Source organism: Sinocyclocheilus rhinocerous, unplaced genomic scaffold (assembly GCF_001515625.1).
Source record: "Sinocyclocheilus rhinocerous isolate Xijiao unplaced genomic scaffold, SAMN03320098_v1.1 scaffold681, whole genome shotgun sequence".
In the NCBI taxonomy this organism is placed as follows: Eukaryota; Metazoa; Chordata; class Actinopteri; order Cypriniformes; family Cyprinidae; genus Sinocyclocheilus; species Sinocyclocheilus rhinocerous.
In genome coordinates this window covers 1,219,137-1,240,577 of record NW_015641029.1, presented here as the reverse complement: position 1 = coordinate 1,240,577, position 21,441 = coordinate 1,219,137, and the positions used below count along the sequence as shown (strand labels likewise).

Sequence of the window (21,441 nt, the reverse complement as noted above, 5' to 3'; positions counted from 1 at the left end):
CTCATACATTTTAACTATATTGATTGTTCCACAGCTAGCATATTTTAACTATGCTCATACTTGTAACTGAATAAATGTAAGTGTTTTCACAATTAACAGATTTATGCAGATCCTAAGCAATTTGAGCATTTTGAAAATATGATTTCATGATTTTTATGATTTAAATATCATATAATGTATTTGCAAATAATTCAAAATAAACTTTCTAAATAATAATAAAATAAATCTTACTTGTTTCTTACATGTTTAATTTATGTATGACTGACAAATATGCCTCACATTAAATTAGGTTTTTGTTGTTGTTGTTAAAACTGTATAATCCAAATGGATGGAATTTAATATTTAACTCAGAGTGTGGGACAATACATTTGTTCAAAAGTATTTAGTCTTGTTTTTCAGAAAAATAACCAAACATCTTTAAAACAAGATAAATATACTTGAAAAGCAAAACTGTGTAATATAATAAAACTTGTTTTTCTCAAAATATATGAGTCAAGTTTATTTCTCTTAACCCATGGGCAAATAGTTTGTTTGTTTATTAATTTTAAGCATAAACCATGTTAAATGTTAGATGTTTTAAACACGAAAAAACTCAATGAAAACTAAATATATAGTATATATATATATATATATATATATATTCTCTGAAAACAAGCCTTAATATTTTATGCGGTTTTGCTTTTCAAGTACATTCATCTTTTTCCCAGAATCTTTAGATATTTTAAACAAGAATCCAGCCTGAAAAAGTTTATGTACTCTGCTTTTTCCACAGATAACAGGTCGTTTTACTGTATGAAGAACAATACTAGAGTGACATTTGCTGTCAAGGATAACCAGACCATTTAATACACATATAGACACACACACACACACACACATGTTCACACAGTCAGACACTCAGTCATTTACACACACACTTGCACATCTACAGCCATACTCCTTAAGGTCAGCAATGCTAAACCGCAGAGGTTCTGGGGTCATAGGACGAATTCTTCTCTGTGGAATCCAGTGGGACAGTTGTCATAGCAACGTCCTCTTGCTGGACCTCTGAGTACTCTGGAAGGTCGTCTATAGCAGTTCTGTAAGCACAAACAATCAGTCACGATGCATATGTGTGTGTGTGTGTGTGTTTATGTTTCTTCTAATCAGGGTGAGTATGTTTGTGGTCATACTCACTGTTCATCGATTGGAATGGTGGTATCTATGTTGTTTGCATCACATTCTATGCCTCCGTTTCCTCCAGCACACATGTTCTTTGAGGCCAGACTGCTGCTAACAAACATATATGAATATTAACTTTAGATCTTTCAGTATCAGAATCTATCATTAGCCATAGGTGGTATTAGGGCGAGGACCGTTCTCATTCAATCATTATAATTTTTTAGAAATCTCTAAATTCAACCCATTCTCCCACACACTTACCCACAGTGCAAACATTATATCATCATAAAATATTCATGAGTCACAATAAGGCTTATAATGTATGCCCCACTTTTCAGATATCATTGTTTCGATGCTGTAGGGAGCATTTTGTTGGAAAAAACTTTGGCTATGACTATGAGTATGAGTGCAATGTACTGTAAGTCATCAATATTTTTTCCCAGAAGACAGCTGGTTAATTTTAACTGCATTTATCTGCTAAAAGTATGTTATAAAAGTGATAGAAATTTACATAACATTTTAGGAGCACAAATATACACTGCTGTTCAAAAGTTTGGGGTCAATAATAATAATAATTATTATTATTATTACATAATTTATTTTATAATTTATTTTTATTTGTTTTTTGTTTTTTATTTTTAAAGAACTTTAATGCAGCAAGGACACATTAAATTAATAAAATGACAGTAAGGACATTTATAGTGTTAGAAAAGATTTCTGTTTCAATAAATGCTGTTCTTCTTTCTGTTAATCAATTATAAAATATATATTGAAAAAGAAAAAGTTATTTTAAATTGTAATAATATTTCATATTACTGTTTTCACTGTATTTTGATTAAATAAATGTAGCCTTGGTGAGCATAAGAGAGTCTTTAAAAAACAATAAAAATCTCACCAACCCCAAATGTTTGAATGGTATAGGTGGCTTCAAAGCTATCAGACAAGGACTAAAACTCATGAAACCAATGTTCCTATAGTTCACTTGTGGGTTTGAGTCTTAGGGATCTTGTTCTGTGGGTCACTTTTAATAAAATCATTTGTGTGTGTGTGTGTGTGTGTGTGTGTGTGTGTTAAGTACTTCTTAACACTCTGTATATATGTGTCTATATTGTACATATAATATATCACATCAGTTATTGCAGTTGTTCCAATAACCACTTCTCCTTTCAAAACTCCTTATAGTCTTACAAAGCACACACAAACCTATTTGGCTTTCTCCTGCACTTCAGAATGTAGACAATGGTGACAGCAGTTTGCAGAATGAGAAAGAAAGCTGCTGCTATGGCTCCTATCTTCCATGCTTCCTGCCCTATGGCTTTGGACTCTGAAGCGTGAAAGAGAAAGTACTGTCAAATATAGAAAGTTAAATAAATCAAAAAAGAGAAATGCGCAGGTGTGCCTCTCTATAGAGACTACCATCTGGCACCTTCCACGAATAGAGAACAAAATAGTAAAACTCTTCAAAAATATATATTTTTAAACAAATAGTCAGTGACAGGTGCTCGACCTTAAGAAAATACTGATTGGCAACAACTAAATAATATGCCGTTTTATTTTCTAGTTATTTTTATAACATTTGCGATTTTGCAACCGTGTTATCAGAATGTCTAAATACAGTTATTTTGTGTAAACCCTTAATTTAGGTGATTTTGCTGTTGTTTTAAACAATAAACAATAATAACTTCAAGTTTTAATAGACTAGATAGATAGATAGATAGATAGATAGATAGAGAGAGTTATAATCTCAAAAAAATTTTATATAATAGGTTATAATATAATAGGCTATAATATAATAGGCTATAACAGGCTATAATATAATATAATATAATATTCCAACTCCAACTAATATAATATAATATAATATAATATAATATAATATACAAATACAGCATGTTTCAGCATATATCCAGATGTTATTGAAAAATGTACTCAGACTATCAAACGACATTGATGAGAGGTTGTATGTGTTTTCAAAAATAGTTTTTGCAAGTTTGTTTAATTACCATTTTACTTTGGAGTGTTTAAATTATATAAGTTGACATACGTGTAGAGTCAGCATGTTCCTCCACTGGTGCATCAGTATCTCCAAGCCTCAGTTTGAGAACTGGTGTTGGTGGGAGCTCCTCAACAGTGTTCATCAACACTGGTACACCCTGATTGTTCTTGTTCGGGTCTCTGGAGGTGATAATCTCATTTACATCACTGGCCTCATGTGTTTTACCTGTAAAATCTGAAGAAGTTTCCACACATTCATTGTGTTACAAATAGACAGCAGGCGACTGAAGGTTTGACAGGGAATTTGTGTCATTAAAAGCCTCACCGCCTGTTGCTTTTGACTTCGTAATAACAGGCTCCTGCAACTTAATTGGTCCCCGAGTATCCACGGTGACCTCTGTTGTGAAATAGGGGAGACATTTAACAGAGTGGTGAAAATTGCAGAATGAGAGCTGGAGGATACGTATGGAATTTAAAATGACGCTCTCACAGTATATACTTCCATGTGTGAGACACAACGACTAGGTATAAAAAGAGTACAATATAGGTACCAAGAAGCGTTTGCAAAGAGATATTTGTTTGTCAGTGGATACAATTACTTTTATTCGCTATATATTGTATGTGAGGCCATTTTCTACAATGTTGGACATTTTCCCCCAGACCTAAATGGCCAAAGATATTGGTAAGCAACTAATGACTGGTTTTAATGAAGACCTGAGTGAAATTCTTACTCTCATAAAACATCTTCAAATCGCTAAATCAATTATAACAGATTCACATTTGATACACAAATTTATCTCATGCACAGAAATGAAGAAAGTCTGCTTTATCTGACTACAACCAACTGTGACAGAGGCCATTTGACTCAGTGGAGCATGAAGTGCTTTTAGGAGGATTGGAGGGTAAAGTCCATGTTGTGTGGGAATTAAGGTTTAGGGGTATCTTAGTTTCAGCGGGATGAATGTGTTCCTGTATGTAGAGCAGCAGGAGCAGAAACATATAGGACAGTGGTTCATTAGAAATTAGGCTCTGGAGCTTTGGACAGACACCAAAACAGACCACACTCTCACTTGTTTAGGCAGATCTTAAAATTCAACATGATCTCATTAGTACTCAATATAGTACTGGATATTTGTTCATTGAGTGTGGTTCTAACACACAAACATTTATAAGTATATTTGTATAGATTCCAAAATGTTATTAACATTGTCGGAATAATATGTACATGAGGCATACAAAAGTTTATCAATGCTTTTGGGTTAATAGAATATTGAATTTACAGTATTAATTGATGTGTAGACACACACACACACACACTCACACTTTGTGCTTATATTTATACTTTAGCGTTTTATTTATTTTTAATTAAATATAATAATAATACTAAAATATATAGATAAAAATACAATGTAATTGAATTGTCACTTTACATTTATCTGTCTGTTACTGTACATTTTAAATTGTCGAGGTTTGGGCAGGGGTGAAGTTATAACCAATATATTTATACGGTAATTGTGCATATGTAAATAGTCAATGCGTATATGCATATTTCTGCATATATTCAAACATACAAAAAATGTATAATGTATACATACGTTATGTACAAATACATATGAATACTATTACATTTACAATATAAAGATTTTAAAAAGCTTATTCGTAAATACTTTTATGCTTTGAATTCTGTTAATATGGCCATATTGTATGTTCAGCACATATCCAAACATAGGAAAATGTATTTGTAAATGTTATGTGCAAATACATATGAATACTGACATCAGGCTATAAAAAGACACTGATTGAGATTTCATTTTTCATTTCTTTCAATTTGTTTTGGTTACCTTTTCCTCATGTAGAGGGAGATATTATTAGTGTTTGCAGGTGTCTGTGTAGGCTTAATTATTCTCCATGCTCCCAAAAGATACTTATCCTTTGATTAAAGAAAACAACTACTATTTTGCCACACTATTCTATTCTATTCTGTTCTATTCTATTCTTAGGAAGATTCTACAACACTATTCAATCCAGAATTGAAATAAAGCGATACCATCTAAATCCCCATCGTTGCACAGCTTGATAGAGCAGTGTATTTCAACATATTTCAGTGTGACTGTGTAATTAATGGTGGATAGATGACTCAGAGTGCACCCAGGAGCCAGACATCGCCAGAGATACATGTTATGAGTCTTTTCGCTGTTATAAACTGAAGAGATACCCTTAGGCAGCTTTGTTCCTTTGCTGTATTATTGTTAGTGCAAAGATCAGACAGTGAAAGTCTAATTGCATTAGGTTTGGAGGGAGAAACACCATCACAATTGGGAAACCATAGCTAACTAAATATTTTGCTGCTGTGGTGTATAACTGGTCTAGACAATTTTATGCCTCTAACAGAAAGCAAAAATTGTAATTTAGTATTTAGAGGTTGAAATTTATCACTTTTATTGGTTTAAAGTTGTCTTGGGTGGTAAATGCACATTAATTATAAGTTCATTACCTGGTTCCTGTTGAGTTTTCTCCAGTACTGTTTTTACGGTTGGATGAACCTCCTCCTCTCTTGAAACCTTCTGGAGCTGTGCTTCAGATCCAACCTCTACCTCCTCTCTCCTTGCTTCAACTTCAATCACACCTTCTTCAGTCTTCGCTACTTCCTGTTCTCCCTCTTCCTGTTCTACTTCATCCATATCAACCACACCACCATCTGGACCCATCTGTGCTGTTACTGCCTGCCATTCCTCTTGACTATGCTCTGATTCTTTATCCCATTCTGTATCTTGCCTTTCCACAGATTCTTCTTCTTGTTGTCCTTGTAGTTTAACTTGTCCCCTACTTATCATCACCTCTACTTTCTCTATTTCCCCCTTTGCAGATTTCTCTTCCATCTCAGACAACTGAGCCTCCTTCTCAATGAATCCCTGTTCTGGCTCTTCTACATCTTCGTCTTCAACCACTTGCATTTCTGCAGCTACTCTTTCTGATTGTTTTTCTTTTTGTGTATCAGGATACATCTGGACAGGTGATTCATCTGCATGGCTTTCCTCAGTCATTGCTTCACCCACTTCAACAATCTCAGGGTCTTGCAAAACCGATTCTACTGGTTCCTGAACTGAATTTACTGCCTCAAGGACCAACTCTCCTGGTTTTATAACCGATTTCTCATCTGGCTCTGAAATTGATGACTCGTCCTGCGGTATCAGTCCTTGAATCTCCTCTGCTGGCTCAATATCTTGAGTCAGACCTTCTTGAGCTGGTTCCTCAAATGTCTGTTCACTTGATTCTAACAAATGAGCATCTGGTTCTCCTGCAGTGAGCACCACTGCCTCCTCTTTAGCTGCTACTGCTGTTGTATAATCAACTGCAGTCTCAATCACTGGTGACTGCTCTTCTGGAGTCTTCTGTGGTGAGAGTTCACCTACGACCTGCTCCAAGGCCTCGCGTACAGTGCCGGTTGTCGAGATCTGTACTGCCTGCTCAAAGGCTGCCTTCACTGCATCAATCACATCACCCAGGCTTGGTGGGGCTGGCTCGGGGTCAGGGGAGAGGAGAGCATCATCTGTGCAAAGCAGCAAAGAGAACTTGAGACTTTAGAGCAAATTTGACCAGGTCAACATTGTCAAGCTGCTAAAGTGCAGCAGGGTCACATCACATCATTCTATCTGTGAGTTTGAATAGCACCAGGTTATGACAAATTTACATGCTCATGGATTAGCTCACTAAAAGATCTATAACATGCATTAATAAAATATATTTTTTCATAATTTTGACTTTCAGCTTGCTTTTACATGAACTCAACTCAAGCCAACATTCAAAGCGTATCTTGACAATTTTATATGTAAAAATAACAGTATATGTATTAATACTTTCTGATGGTCTTTGCTCCCTCAGTTAATATTCAGTTTAAATTCAGGGATTTGATTATAAGCCATTCTCAGTTAACTTCTGAATGGTGCACAACCCTGATGAACAGTGCCAGTAGGGTCATTGGAGTCCACAGTTAAAATCTGAAGCCTTTAACAAGCTTTTAAAACAAATATCATACTGTTAAGATCCAATTATATTTGTGATGACAGTCAGACTTACAGTAGCTGAACGCTTTCTCTAAGTTAACAGTTGTTTTCACTTTTAATATTGCAGTTTCTTAAAATAGTGATTGTACATCGTGACTCTACATGCATTTTGAGCTCTGTGCCTGAAAATACTCATAAGAATCATCAGAAGCTGAGACGTTTTAAACTTGTGCATTGTATGTTTGGAAACAGAAATGGTAGATTTTTAAAACTGAAAAAAAAAAGAATATTAGTTGAATAAATAAACAAGAAACTACTTTACCAAACTATGTATTCTGTAAAAGACATCTTCAATTTAGGTCTTTGTTTTCACAGCAATTTTCAAAGGAAAGTGCAATAGATTTGTGTGAATGTGAGATCTCACAGTTGATTTGCATGAAGGTGTTGCGGTGCTGGGAAATAGCGATTGAATCACTTTTATAGGCCTGAAATGAAGAAGCTAATGGGATCTCAGTCTGGAGTCTATAGAGATATTAGTTTGTTTGTACTACAGCCAAACTTAAGCTGAGGCTGCCAGTGCTGTGGTTATCATTCTGCCTTGACAAACTGATTTGAAGTTGTTATTGATTTCAGATCTGGTTGACATGTTGAAAACTGGGGTTTAAGCCAATCATCAGCATACTGCCTTTGGAATGACCAGGAAAATTGATTATGCAGATAACACTTTAGAAATTGATTTCAACCTTAGATGCAGTACATGAATCAGTGAAACTTACTGAAATCTAATGCTGAGTCAACATAGACTAAGCTGTTTTGCCCTGAGGGTAATTCCTTAAGAATATAGTATCCTTTTCCTGGTCTTTATATAGACTTTGTAATCTGATTCCTTAACATCTGGTTTCAAGCACAATTTTACAGTGTCGTTGAAGAAAATGTTACTATACCTTGTGCCTGGCAAAGATGAAACAGCAATATCACTAACAATCCATTATGAGAACACAGTCCCATGGTGGAAAACCACAGATGTCCAAAAACTGCCTTCTTTTTGTAGGGTCTATTTGTTGGTGTTTTTTTTTTAGAGTGTTTGAGATGGATGAGGGAATTAGCTGGCTCCAGGTGTGTTGAACTCAAAAGCGGAGGTCTCTGGACTGGGATCCTCAATCTCTCTTTGAGTTGGCATCGGGAACAACAAGGATTTGCCCTCGCCTGGAAAAGTCGCAAGGCTTTGCAGAATGCTGTGTGGAATCGCACCAAGCCACGATGACATATCTCACTCATGTAGTAATTAAGGCCTACCTGTGAGTTCATCGGGGCAGAACATTAGGACAATTCAAGAATGAGAGAACATCATCATGGAGATCTCATCAATGAGGTTACCAGTGTGAGCAAATATGGCAAATATTTACATGAATTCATTTTCTAAACACTTTTATTCCAAGCAAACAGCAGTGAATTCAAGACTTCATATGTTTTATTAGTATACATGCTCCCTAGGAATCAAACCCATTTCCTCTGTGTTACGCTATACAGGGAAGTTATTCCTACTATGTTTACATTTATATTGACAGGCATGTCTTGACTTCGACTATATGTCTTGTGCAACTTCATTTTTACTTTGAGGTAAACATTGTGTTGAGTGACCAATAAATTAATAAAATAACAAACTCAAAACTGCCTATTGTAGTGCGAAAGTACTCAGTTTATTGTGCTTTGGTAAACCTATATAAATTACATTGTATGCTAATGTGTTACTCATTCTTTTTTAACCCTACAATGCATAAAGGTAGTCCAATTCCACAAACTGTGGTTTTGGAATATTCCTGTATCCATGTAAGATCATAAGTTCAAGAAAATAAAATTTTTGTCCATAAATGTGTTCAAAACGTATTTATTTTGTACCTTTATTTTGTCTTTCCAATATATTTTTGGTACTGTACTTACAACATAAAAATGAAATAAAATAAAAACGTACAAAATTTAATTCTTTGACTTTTTCATTTATGTGACTATGTTAGTTTTATATTTTGTGTTAAATAAGACAAATCTATATTATGATACATTTTTGTCGTTTATCAGAAAAGTGATTTCTAGTGAAAACAGTTTGCATTAGATGCACTGACCCTAGCTATGAATCATAGCTAAAAAATGAAATGTATCAGTTTAGATATATTGAAAATTAAATTTATTTGTTTGTCACAAAGCAAGGACAAACACAACAGGTAAGTGCAAAACAGGATGGTTTATTGACTGGTTAAGCATAAGAATGGAACGGGTGAGGTAAAGGCTGGTGAGTGTCAACACAGTGAATGATTCCAGGGTTCTTATCTGAGTTCTGATGGGGTGTAACATATGCCGGTTTCGTGGAGATCGTGGAACAGACTCCAAGGCGTCGTTGGCGGATCACGGGAGGAACAGCGGGTAAGTCTTTCTAGGAGAATTCCGTAGAGATAGTCCAGAACAGTCCATAGGAGTGAACGGTAGACCGGACAATGAGTGACTGTTATGTGTGTGTATTTGTAGTGTGGCTTGATTGGTGACAGCAGGTGCGGGTGATCAGAACTCAGGTGACTGTGATCGGGTGATTATCCTGGATGGTGACTGAAGTGACTGAGATGAATCCCTGACAGTTTGTTTATTCATTCATTAATTCTGAAACAATTTAATTATGCTGAAAATCAAGATTAAAAAAACATGTCTTTTCTTTAAAGAACATTGAATGCACTAGAGGCCTTTTTTCACAGCTGATTACAGGCACTTTTACAATAAATACAGTTTCTAATTTTGGCTCTGTTATGTTATTAAAATGACAGATATTTAATTAAAATAGTTTTGTTGATTCGGTCCAGCCAGCAGCACCTAAAACTTCTGTTCACTAATGAACAGCAGCTTGAACGCCTCATGCGTTTGGTCTGCTGGGCTTTACTCCTTAAATTCAAATAATTTCTGGAACGCTCTTGCCTGAAGTTCACTGTTCTGAATGAGACCCAAAAGCAGGCATGATTTCAGTCATTTGTTTGTAATTCACATCATAACTAGTTCACATGACCATCATAGTTTCTGGCACATAGCCCCAGCCCTGAGAACCTTAACTTTTTTGTAAGAAGTTTTGTTCCTGCACTTTTTACACACAGTGTTTCGGATAAAAGTCGCTTTGTGTTTGATAACGTTCGCTCAGTCGCTCATATGACAAAACTGCTCTTATAAAAGAGCTTTATGAAGGCTTAATGTATTCATAAAGGGAAATAGAATAAGGTGAGAGAGGACAGACCTCAATCAATGGGTCTTGGTGAGATCGATGATGTTATCAAGGGCACAAGGGAATTTTTAATGGGCGGTAAAATAGTGTTTTGTTGCTTCCAACATAACAAAAACTATTTGTAACCCACCGCTGTGGACAGATACTTCTTTTTCAAGAGTTTCCTCCTGCTTTATTATTCTCTTAGGCTTTGTTGGTGCTGTGGTTCGTGACTGTACAGAGATTAGACCAGTGTAGTCTGACAGTGAGCTATGCTAATGCAGTCACATGCCGCTCACATTGTGTGCGCTAAATCCCGGCAAGAGAGAGGCACTGTTAGCTTGTGACTGCACTGGTATTACTGAGCCATGCAACGCAAGACCCAAACACACTCATACAACAGGAGGGAGCTGAACGTACACACACGCATACACACACTTGCTTGAGGCCCAGAAATTCACAAGGATAAACAATTCTTTTATTTCCGTTTCAAAGGGAACATTATTGTGATGCTCACTTTTTGAAGATGTTGTCATACGCGATGTTGTGTGATTTGAGATCACCATTAAAAAACACCATATAGGGAATGTCTTTGGGACAGTGCATGACACAAATTTTTTTGTCTTATCTATTGATTTATTGAAAAGTTTTGTAAAAAATAAAATGCAATTCATGCAGTCAGTGACTTATACAGTTTCTATGATTATTTATTTATTTATTTAAGGTAGAGCATTAAGAAATAATGAAGAAAAGCCTCATTAAAGGAATTAAATTATTGAAAAGCAAACTTTATTAATCTAACCTAATCTAATCTAGTTGTCTAATAAACCTGGCATAGAAGCTGGTTGGTTCTTTGATGAATTGCTTTTGTTCCTCTTAAGTAAGTTGATTTGTATAAAAGTGTCTGCTAAATGCTAATGTAAATGCATAATCCTTTATTTTTATTTCTTAGAAAAAATACACAGTTTAACTGCTTCACAGCTTATTAATATTGGAAAAACTTTTAGTGCAACCAACATGCAGAAACATGGAGGAAAAAAAAACATTTTAAAATGTTATAAATATTTATAAATTAATAATTAATAAAAAAATCATTTTAGTTTTTTTTCTTATACAGTATGTAACTGAACCTTTTATTTCCACAACATTACTCTTAATGATGACAACATAAGGGATCAAAGTGCAGGCTCTCCTTTAGCCTTCACAGCTTAAAGTCAGTATGCAAGACACTCTATGCGCAAAAGTGAGAGTTATACAGAGAGAGAGTAGGCTTGCACACATTTCTAATACCGTAATTGCAGAGAGGGATCAAAATAGTTTATTCATCACATTCATCTTCTTACAGTAGAATCCCTGTGAAAGTCGCAAACAATAAGGTTTGCGTATGTTCTACGATTATGTAGTTGCAGGAATTTTCAAAGAGACCAGCAAAAATGGTATCAAAAACACATCATTAAAGACATCATGACTGGTTTAAGCACCCCAGTCGTTAGTGAATACAGGGTGTGATCAAAGTCTCTCATTTGAATCATTATGACAGCTTCAGCTAAAAAATGATTCACTATAGCGTATGCCAGCCATGAAGAAAGCAACTAATTATTTTGAAAATCTGACAGAGATGATGTCATGGTACCTAAAAATGGTGGCTGTGCTTGTGTCCCGGCGAGTGAGCGTGTACGTGTGGAACAGAGAGAGAGGAAGAGAGGGAGAGGAGCATGTTTGATGTGGATTTCGAGGTATCTAGGACATCTTTTTAGGTCAAAAACTTCAGAAATTCTGTTTTCAGAAAGCTTCCATTTTTCATATGTAAATTAGCTCCATGGAAGCAACAGAAACAACAGCACCAATGATATATGCGTTATTAATATTCAGAGAGAAACTTCTAATTTATGCAGCCTTCATTAGGAAACTTATCAAAGGAGAGAGCCAGTAACCGTAGCATTACCAGTCGACAGACACGTTTGTTAGCATGTTTGCACAAGTCTAAGAGAGAGATTGTTCCCAACAACAGGGATATTTTGTTGAAAGCTTTCTCTCATTTCCTGTTCACTTCAATGGTCTAAACCAATTAGGAGAATAGAGGCCTACTATTGAAACAGTAGGCCTACCAATTTAAGGGTTTGTTTGATGTTACTTTCTCAATATCTTAGCTCAGGTTTTTGGTAGTCTCGCGTAGCCAGACCTTCAGACTGACGGCTGAAGGTCTGGAATCCATGGCAGCTTTCATTGGCCAAAGCCCACCCATGAGGCCGTTTGATTGACATGTCAAACAACCAATCACAGTTCGTTTCGTTTCAGCATCACGTTTCGGGGCGTGGAAATGTCGCTACAATAACAGTGTGTAAAACTCGCTGACGTATTTTAAAGATTCTGTGCCGCGAACTTTAAATATTTCACATACTTTTGAAAATCCAGCGTTTAGTTGATCCTGATTAGCGCTCATCGTCACAGTTGTAAACACGATGGCTTTCTTCTTTCATCAGGCGTCACGGCATCTTTGTTTCCAGGCGGAACGTTACAGAACGCGACACACACGTCTCCCGGAAATCCTGTATAATTCAACCAATCCGATGACGACTTCGAAACTCCTGAAGTGTTTCCACTTTTGTGTGCCATATGCATCAGACGTTTAGCCAACGTTCCGTGGGCGTGACGTCTGAGGCTGAGACTAGGTTTTTGGTGGTTAGCATAGCCCTGTGAGCCCCTGCTGGTAGATGCTGTAACTACACACTCAAAAAACAACTTTTCCTTCTGACCAAAGGAAGATGGGGAAACCTGTTTGAAAACAGTCATTTTTGTGCACTTTAGTAGCACAGAAATTAGACTGTTCAACTGATGTGGCTATTCAAAAATCAAATATGTACATATGTCCTAGCTACTGTAACTATTATACTAATGCTAAATGTATAGTTAATGCACGAGGGCACTTGTCCAAACTGTGACTCTTAAAATAGAATCTCTATAGTTTAAGTATGATGTTCTGCCATGGTGATTTATGGACGTAAATATGGATTGTAAGGTCTTAAATGTATTGATTATTATGTCATCCAAATGGAATGTCATTAACTTAATACAAGGTAATTATACCTTCAGACTGAAAGCAAACAGATAGAAAACCCACTCTCACTTGAATCTGGTCCAAATAAAGGATCATGGTTTGACTGACTATGGCCCAGTTAACCCCTGCTGGTGGATGCTGTAAAATAATTCTGCTGCCATAAAGAATATTTTCTATTGACAACCATTCTTAAGAAAATATGTTCAAAATAGGCGTATATGTTGCAAGCAACACACAGCTTGAATTGCAAGTTTTTCATTATATCTTAGTAAACATTTTGCCAATGACAGAATCAGTTTTATTTATGTTTTTATTCATTTCTGTAGGCTACTTCTTTTGTACTTTTGTAGCTACTTTGTCAAGGCATTATTTCTAATGTCTGTTTATGGTTTTAATCTTCTTTCTTTTAAGTTTTACACAGGCTATAGGCCTACTTTAACTATAATTAAGTTAGACTTTGCTATAGCAACCTAACAGTTTCGCCTAGCTTGGTATAGAGCTAATTGATTAAGAAAAGCTCTATATAACGTTTTTTTCCCCAAGACTAACCCACCAGCTGCAAATTCCAAATAATTTTACTCGTTTCGTTTCTCAGATTCAGTTTACTCAATAGTCGATATGAGACAACTTGCTCAGATTCATGGCTCCCTGTCCAGGTTGCTTCATTACAGGATCAGATTCAGGGTTGCCAGGGTTTCAAAACCCGCCAATTGCTACTCAAAACTAGCCCATAACTAGCCCAATTGCGTTTCGAGGGGGGTCCCCAGGTAAAAAATCCGGGGGTAAAATACACGTTTTTTGACGGGGTTTCCCTGGTACAATTCGCATGCCAGGGTCTAAATCACGTTATTGAGGTCGATTCAACCCGCGGACATGAGAAACAACCTGCAGAGAGTTCCGCCAAGTAGGTAGCGGGAAAACAGCGGACTTGGCAACACTGATCATATTAGTTATCTGAGCTGTAGCCTAATCAATGGAACCAACACATAGGGCTCTTCCCTTCTTCGAGAGATCATTAGACAATATCCTCTACTTAAATAGCGCGCTTACATAAGCATTGTATATTATGTAAGAGGGATGCCTTTATTAATATTTCATAAATGTGTGGTGGTGGTCTGTGTTTGATGTTCCTCCTGAATTATCTGCGTCCCTTCCTTGAACAATCTCGGTGGTCCACGAGCACGTCAAGAGAATGTTCTACCGTGGGAGGGCGAGGGAGTCTACGCGATCACAGACAAAGTGTAGAGACAGACATACTAAATCACAGAGGTAGATATCTTTCATCATTCCTATAAGCACTCCCTCTTTAAACAAAGAAAGACTCTGAGGGGATTACAAAAGAGACACGAACGGTGAGAGAAATCTGGGTGGGTGCTGAAACGAGAGTGCAATGCCGCTGTCTTGTCAGCAGAGGGCGCGTGCGGCTTAATACAAACCCCTCATTTCATCGATGTGAAACCTTAAACCTTACATCAGCATGTCCCCACTCACACCTCCCCCTTCGCTCTCCATAATTTACACACTTTCTCACACCAACACCTCTGTTTCTTTATTTGTAATATTATTGTTTTAAACTGTCACTATCGCATGCATAATTTGCAGCGAAAGCGAGAAACAGAAGGAGAGAGAAAGAGGAGGAAAGAGAGGGGAAAAGATTCTTTACAGCATCTTCTCTGAGGCAGAATTGGGTCAGGCTGCCTCCAGGGTGTAAGAGCATCTACCTACCAGTCAAAAAACCTGTGTGTGTGTGTGTGTGTGTGTGTGTGTTTCTACACCAGAGCTGCACTTGAGTGTATAACGGTATTGCATTTTCCAGTGATGTCTTCAGGTCTGATCTGTCTCAGATTTACTTTAATGACTCATAACTTTAATGCCAGCTATCCCAGCTTCCTGAGTCTTAATGGATTTGAGTGTATACGTGAGTATGAGAGATGGATGAACGTTAAAGTAAACGACTGACTGAAGGTTATAGTGTTAGAAAGAATGATTGTCCTGAGCGTAACAGCAGGTCCTCCTCTCTTTGTGTGTGTAGGTCACATTTAGCCTACATTGTTGGGGGTCCAAATGTTCCCACAAGGATAGTCAAACCTAAAATCAGCTGCAGTACATTGTGAGGGCCAGCTAACTGTTCCCACGAGAAAAACGGCTTAATCAACATACCAAATTGTTTTTTAATGAAAACAGTCTGACACTTAATTTGACTATATGTTGAAAGTGCATGGCCGGTTAAAAGTTTGGAATAATTCAGATTTTTCAAAAGTTTTTGAAAAAGTCCCTTATGCACACCATGTCTGCATTTATTTGCAATAATATACTGAATAAAACAGTACAAACAGTAATATTGTGCAATATTATTGCAATTTAATATATCTTGTTTCTGTTTGAATATATTTTAAAAAGTAATTTATTCCTTATTAATTATTATTTGATTCATTTTCAGCAGCCATTACTCCAGTCTTCAGTATCACATGAGCCTTTAGAAATCATGATTTGGTGCTTAAGAAACATTTCTTATTATTATCGATGTTGAAAACAGTTTTTTGCTGCTTAATAGTTGTGTGGAAACCTTGATCCACTAATAATAGTCAATGTTTTTAACATTATTAATAAGAAGAACCTAATTTGAGCACCAATAATAATTGACAATAACTGAGCACCAAATCAGCATGAATGATTTCTGAAGGATCATGACACTGAAGATTAGAGCAATGTCTGCTGAAAATTCAGCTTCACCATCACAAGAATAAATTACATTTGAAAATAAATTAAATAAAAAACTTCTTTTAAATTGTAATAATACTGTATTTATAATATTACTCTTTTTACTGTATTTTTGATCAGATTAATGCAGCATTGATACAAGACTTTTTTCAAAAACATAAAAAAGTATATATAACGTAATATTAACAAACACGCAAAAAACATATGTATCTGTGTAGGCCTGTACTGTGGTTTGGTCAAGTAATATATTGTACAAAACAAAAGAGCAGGTGTTTACATGCTGCTATTTGGATGTGGCCACATAACTTCATCAACATGACACCTGAATCTGGTTCCTTGCCTTGGCCAAACAGCCTGAGAAGTTGTGCCTAGAATGACAGGCCTCTGGCGTGATGTCATTACAGTCCATGTGGATTGCTTCAAGAAAATAATAAATGGGTTTCAATCATTCATTTTCCATTGCCAGAATGAAAAAAAAAGCCTCAGTCGGATCTGGAAATGGGGATATGGTGGACGTAATGTCATCTGAGAGAACAGAAGGGTGAACCATTGCACTACTGTAAGTGGTGGACACTGGCTTTGTCCTATATAATAACACAGGTCATGTGGTCTGGGCTCCTGTGCCATTTCTCTTGGGGTGGGAATAGATATAAGACATTGTGAAATTCCAAAAGCAGAGTCATGTTGTATGGTCCAGCTGTGAGATGAATGATCCCTTGCAGAGCAAAAGAGACGACAAATGCAGTATCTTTCAGTTTGATATAAACGTTTCACATGATCACATTAACATTCAGGGTCGTAAAGATTATATTTGTAATATTTGTTTTTCAGCAAGGATGCATTAAATTGATCAAAGTGACAGTGAAGATATTCATAATGTTACAAAAGATCTCTATTTTTATTTTATTTTATTTTAAATCTTTTGAAGTCTTCATCAAAGAAATATGTTTACAGAGAAATTAAAGGAAACAAATTAATAGTTTTATTCGTTTAATTGATCAAAAGTGACAGCAAAGAGTTACAAAAAAAAGAAAAGTATCACAATTTCTACAAAAATGTTAAGCAGCATAACTGTTTTCAACAATGATAATAATAAGCACCAAATTGGCATATTAGAAAAAAATTCTAAATGATTATGTGACACTGAAGATCCAGCTTTGCTATCACAGGAATAAATTACATTTTTAAATATATTCAAATAGAAAACACTTGCTTTTAATTGTAATAATATTTCACAATATTACTGTTTTTTGATGTAAAATGTGTTTGATGTAAAATTGATGTTTTGATCAAATAGATGCTGTCTTGGTGAGAATAAGAGATTTCTGTAAAAAAAAAAAAAAAAAGTAAAAAGTCTTACAAATTACTAACAAATTTTGAAGGGTAGTGTATAGGTTTCAAGGCCCAATTAAAAAAAATATATTTCTTCTTTTTTTCCAATTTTTAAAAAAAAATCTGGTCACCAAGTGTATGATGAAATAAATGTTGTAAATGGTATAATATTTCTTTTTTATTGAATATTGAAAATAGTAAGAGTAAATGTAAGTGGTAAAATTGATTTTTATATGGAGTTTTGTGGGTGCAAAACAATCTGACATTACAAATTTGGTGCATCCTCGTGAAAATGGTCCAACGCCCATCCCCGTATCTGTCTCCTTTTCCATGATATTCCCATGTGATCTAATGAACAGATGATCAAAGCTGTTTCTGGGACTCTGCTATACGTCTAATGGTCCCTTTACTGTTTTAGCCCGTGAAGGAGGAGAATATGAGACAAAGAAGACGGAGGTACATACGTAAAATGAGACTGTGTGCGAAAGAAAAAATGAGAGCGAGAATGATAAAGAAGTAATGTTGAGCTAGCGACATTCGAATATAAGACAGGAACAAAATACAGTGAAAGTACCCATGCACTGAGCAGTGTGTGTGTGTGTGTGTGTGTGTGTGTTCAGACCCTAATTAATCTCCGCACTGCCTCTCTGGAGGGCGAACACATTAAACACCCAAGATGGGTTGAATTTTTTTAATGATCAATATTGGATCCCATAATTCATATTTCATTGTTTTTAATGACGTACTTATGTAACCAGTGCTGCTTTATAGCATTAATTGATACATATTTTATTTTTATTTAGAGAATTATGAGCGATAGATGCTTAATACATTCTAAGACATCTGTTTCGGAAATCCACGATGTAATCGTGTTTAATGTGTCCAAGATGTTTTGCGATCAGGCTTGATTATTTCTTCATTTGCAGTGGTGTGTGTGTATGTGTGTGTGCGATAAACAGTGGCTCCTGTGTGTGTTATCTGGCAGTTATTCCTATGAGAAGTGAGACAGTCTTTCACTGAAAGATCCACCACCTGCAGTCTCAGCTGTATGGTGATGAGACACACACACACAACCACACATACTCACACATAAGCGCTCTCTCACACATGCTCACAATCAACACACATTCTCCTTCTTCACGCACATTGTCTCTGTATCTCACACTCAGACAAAGCGAGACAAGAAGTGAGAAGAAAGGTGTTTCTTCTTAATTAGGCTTGCATGCACAATCTTATATTTTCTCTCTCTTGACTGCTCTTTACTCTTGAGTTTTTTAATACATTCCTTGACATAGTGGCCAACACACACGCAAACACTCCCATGGGGTTGATTCATAGAGAGTTATGGCTGTGCTTCTTTGACCTCTCACCTATTAGAGCAAGGTGCTGAGTTGCAAGTGTGTGTTTGTGTGTTTCCTGACCACTCGACCTCTGAGGCTCAGGTCAAAGGAATTAAAGGGATAGTACACCCAAAAATGAAAATGAATATAAATTAATTTACTCTCCCTCATGTCATGTCATGACTTTCCATCTTTTTTTTGAACAAAGAATGAGATATTTTGAAAAAAATGTCTCTGTTTTATCCATACAAAATATATGAATAGTCATACAGGTAGAATAAAATGTAGGCGCGAAAATGATGACTGATTTTCAGTTGAACTATGCCTTTAAATACAAATATATTTCCACCAATAAATATTATTACTTTTGTCATCATTCACAAATATCTGCATATTCTCTTACCTTTTAAATTATAATAATATTTCACAATATTGCATTTTTATTACCATATTTTTTTCTATCAAATAAATGCAGCCTTGGTGTGCATAAGAGACTTCTTTCAAACTAATTAAAAATAGTAATTATTCCAAACTTTTGACAAGTAGTGTAATTTCAATATATGGTAAAATTAAAAGCATAAACATTTTACCAACCCCAAACTTTTGGACAGTAATGTTTTTCTTTTGTTCTTTCTGGTCCCAAAGTGTATTATGATGAAAAAAAAAAAGTTTCTTAATGTATTCTCAAAAAAAAAAAAAGTATATCCTGAATACATACACACATGCACACACACACAAACACACACACACACACACACACACACACACACACACAATTTGTTTTAGATGGATATTTCATTGTTTTTAATGACGTACTTATGTAACCAGTGCTGCTTTATAGCATTAATTGATACATATTTTATTTTTATTTAGAGAATTATGAGCGATAGATGCTTAATACATTCTAAGACATCTGTTTCGGAAATCCACGATGTAATCGTGTTTAATGTGTCCAAGATGTTTTGCGATCAGGCTTGATTATTTCTTCATTTGCAGTGGTGTGTGTGTATGTGTGTGTGCGATAAACAGTGGCTCCTGTGTGTGTTATCTGGCAGTTATTCCTATGAGAAGTGAGACAGTCTTTCACTGAAAGATCCACCACCTGCAGTCTCAGCTGTATGGTGATGAGACACACACACACAACCACACATACTCACACATAAGCGCTCTCTCACACATGCTCACAATCAACACACATTCTCCTTCTTCACGCACATTGTCTCTGTATCTCACACTCAGACAAAGCGAGACAAGAAGTGAGAAGAAAGGTGTTTCTTCTTAATTAGGCTTGCATGCACAATCTTATATTTTCTCTCTCTTGACTGCTCTTTACTCTTGAGTTTTTTAATACATTCCTTGACATAGTGGCCAACACACACGCAAACACTCCCATGGGGTTGATTCATAGAGAGTTATGGCTGTGCTTCTTTGACCTCTCACCTATTAGAGCAAGGTGCTGAGTTGCAAGTGTGTGTTTGTGTGTTTCCTGACCACTCGACCTCTGAGGCTCAGGTCAAAGGAATTAAAGGGATAGTACACCCAAAAATGAAAATGAATATAAATTAATTTACTCTCCCTCATGTCATGTCATGACTTTCCATCTTTTTTTTGAACAAAGAATGAGATATTTTGAAAAAAATGTCTCTGTTTTATCCATACAAAATATATGAATAGTCATACAGGTAGAATAAAATGTAGGCGCGAAAATGATGACTGATTTTCAGTTGAACTATGCCTTTAAATACAAATATATTTCCACCAATAAATATTATTACTTTTGTCATCATTCACAAATATCTGCATATTCTCTTACCTTTTAAATTATAATAATATTTCACAATATTGCATTTTTATTACCATATTTTTTTCTATCAAATAAATGCAGCCTTGGTGTGCATAAGAGACTTCTTTCAAACTAATTAAAAATAGTAATTATTCCACAAGTAGTGTAAGTAGTGTAATTTCAATATATGGTAAAATTAAAAGCATAAACATTTTACCAACCCCAAAAGTAATGTTTGTAATGTTTTTCTTTTGTTCTTTCTGGTCCCAAAGTGTATTATGATGAAAAAAAAAAAGTTTCTTAATGTATTCTCAAAAAAAAAAAAAGTATATCCTGAATACATACAACACACACACACACACACACACACACACACACACACAATTTGTTTTAGATGGGCAAATTATTATTATTATTATTATTATTATTATTCATTTTTTAGGTGAAATATCCCTTTAAACACAAATACATTTCCAGCTATAAATATTTTAGTCATGCCATAATTCACAAATTTTGCATATTCTCCTGCCCTTTCATTTATTAAATATTTCAGAAAATTTGATAATGTTTTCAGCTTCCAATAAAAGTGTCCAGTACTTCCAGCTCCCTTTATGTAATATATCATATTTGAAATATTATTATATTTCCATTCTACAGATTTCCCCCCCAAAAAACTACAGAAAGTGTGAAAAAACTGAACAGGTTCTGTCTGGGCCTGCTCATTATTCACCTTCTCTTATCATCTGTTTCTTATATATTCATTAAGGCAGCCAGAATGTGTGAACAAGAGATGGAGATAGGATGAAGGCTGG

At 35.5% G+C, this 21,441-nt stretch overlaps 1 protein-coding gene across 1 annotated transcript; it reads right to left on the bottom strand.

The window, feature by feature from the left end:
• Positions 1–955: 955 nt before the first annotated feature.
• LOC107754172 (probable serine/threonine-protein kinase kinX) lies at positions 956–8,168 on the bottom strand. Its single transcript, XM_016570536.1, has 7 exons — positions 8,105–8,168; positions 5,651–6,706; positions 3,482–3,553; positions 3,206–3,382; positions 2,365–2,485; positions 1,177–1,266; positions 956–1,079 (listed from the first exon to the last, which is right to left on the bottom strand). Exons 1-7 carry the CDS (start codon positions 8,166–8,168, stop codon positions 956–958), a joined length of 1,704 nt encoding a protein of 567 aa, XP_016426022.1.
• Between the last annotated feature and the right edge of the window lie 13,273 nt (positions 8,169–21,441).

Bases quoted from the DNA above. Each gene is read 5' to 3' on its own strand.
- LOC107754172 (XM_016570536.1), bottom strand. From the start codon at position 8,168: ATGGGACTGTGTTCTCATAATGGATTGTTAGTGATATTGCTGTTTCAT. The intron at 1,267-2,364 runs GTTTGTGTGTGC...TGTTAGCAGCAG, and splicing joins TGCAGGAGAAAGCCAAATAG to TCTGGCCTCAAAGAACATGT. The intron at 1,080-1,176 runs GTGAGTATGACC...TTGTGCTTACAG, and splicing joins ACCATTCCAATCGATGAACA to AACTGCTATAGACGACCTTC.